Source organism: Pogonomyrmex barbatus, unplaced genomic scaffold (assembly GCF_055798465.1).
Source record: "Pogonomyrmex barbatus isolate J1 unplaced genomic scaffold, ASM5579846v1 scaffold2, whole genome shotgun sequence".
NCBI classification, from domain to species: domain Eukaryota; kingdom Metazoa; phylum Arthropoda; class Insecta; order Hymenoptera; family Formicidae; genus Pogonomyrmex; species Pogonomyrmex barbatus.
This window is the reverse complement of record NW_028297116.1, coordinates 22,959,702-22,961,019: the sequence shown is the minus strand read 5'-3', so window position 1 is coordinate 22,961,019 and position 1,318 is coordinate 22,959,702. Positions and strand designations below refer to the sequence as shown.

The window sequence follows — 1,318 nt, the reverse complement described above, 5'->3', positions numbered from 1 at the left end:
CAGCGACCTCCATATGCGGGAGACAAATGAAGGTAGATAAGAGAAAGAGAAAGAGAGAGGAAGACGAAATAACGCGATAAAACCGAATGGATGAGATGAGAGCGAGACGGAGCGAGAATCACCGAAAGGAACGTAGCGTGTCCACCGACGCCCGTCGACGCTCGGCGTCGCTCGTGCGATTCCGTCGCAGCGAGGCGGGGTTTAGGCGGGGTCGATACAAGGCGCCTTCTCTCTTTCCGTACAGCGTCGTCATTCTCCTAATCGTTGGGTATCGAAACATCGTGGCGACTATTACCGTTACTGACGCTCCGCATGATTATTCTCTCTTTCTGCCCGTCTTTTGTTCTCTTTTTCCCTATAATCATCAATCGCTCTGTATTCGTATAAATCATGTTACGAGCGATGATTTGGCAAAGCCACCGCGACGTTACATCGCGACGCGACGGACTCGCGCGAAAGTCGCGTACGGGGCAAAGGGGAGGCGGAGGGAACAGGCGGGGTAATCGGGGAAACTCGAGAGGGGAAATGGAGAGCCGCGTTTGCTCGCGCGCGCGCCCTTTGGTTCGGCTCGCGCCGGTCGATCAACGGTGGGTGACTAGAGGACGAGGACAGCGAACTGACTAGCGACGCGGTCGGAGCGCGACGGTGATCGGAGCGAAACGAAGACACGCGTCGACCGGTGACATTCGACGACGACGACGACGACGACGACGACGACGACGACGACGACGACGACGACAACGACGACGACGACGACGACAACGACGACGACGACGACGACGACGACGACGACGATAACGACTAGTGCGACTCGACACGCACGCATACGGTCGTTACGTCATTAGTCATGACGGCCAACGTGGGGACGTGATGTTACGTGGCCGCTATCGTCGTGCGTCGCTCATCTATCCGGAGTTGCGAAGGGCTCGACGATTCGTGCTCGCGCACGACACATACGGAAAGAAGAGTCAACGCCGGGAGCAACGATTACGAGCGACGAGCGCTATCCGACGCCTCGGTACCGGGGCCGGAGCCGGGGCCGGGGCCGGGGCCGAGGCGCCGTTGCACACCGACGAACGGAGCGGCGTTGCCACCTCCTCGCCGCGACCGCGGTCGCGGCCACCGCTGCTGCCACCGCCGCCGCCGCCGCCACCGTCGTCGTACCGTCGTTGCCACGTCCGCCGCTACGTTCTATCACCGGGAACGACGACGCCGACGACGACGACGACGACGACGACGACGACGACGACGACGACGACGACAACGACGACGACGACGACGACGACGACGACAACGACGACGACGACGACGACGACGA

The 1,318-nt window shown here is 61.0% G+C and overlaps 1 protein-coding gene across 1 annotated transcript in view; it reads left to right on the top strand.

Annotated features, from left to right (window-relative positions):
- Positions 1-553: 553 nt before the first annotated feature.
- The window catches only part of LOC105430143 (uncharacterized), a 10,604-nt gene continuing 9,839 nt past the window's right edge, over positions 554-1,318 (top strand). Inside the window, exon 1 of the mRNA XM_089076135.1 lies at positions 554-1,318. This exon is cut by the window's right edge and continues 86 nt beyond it. Within this exon, the coding sequence (XP_088932261.1) occupies positions 871-1,318 (448 nt within the window). The 5' untranslated portion in view covers positions 554-870.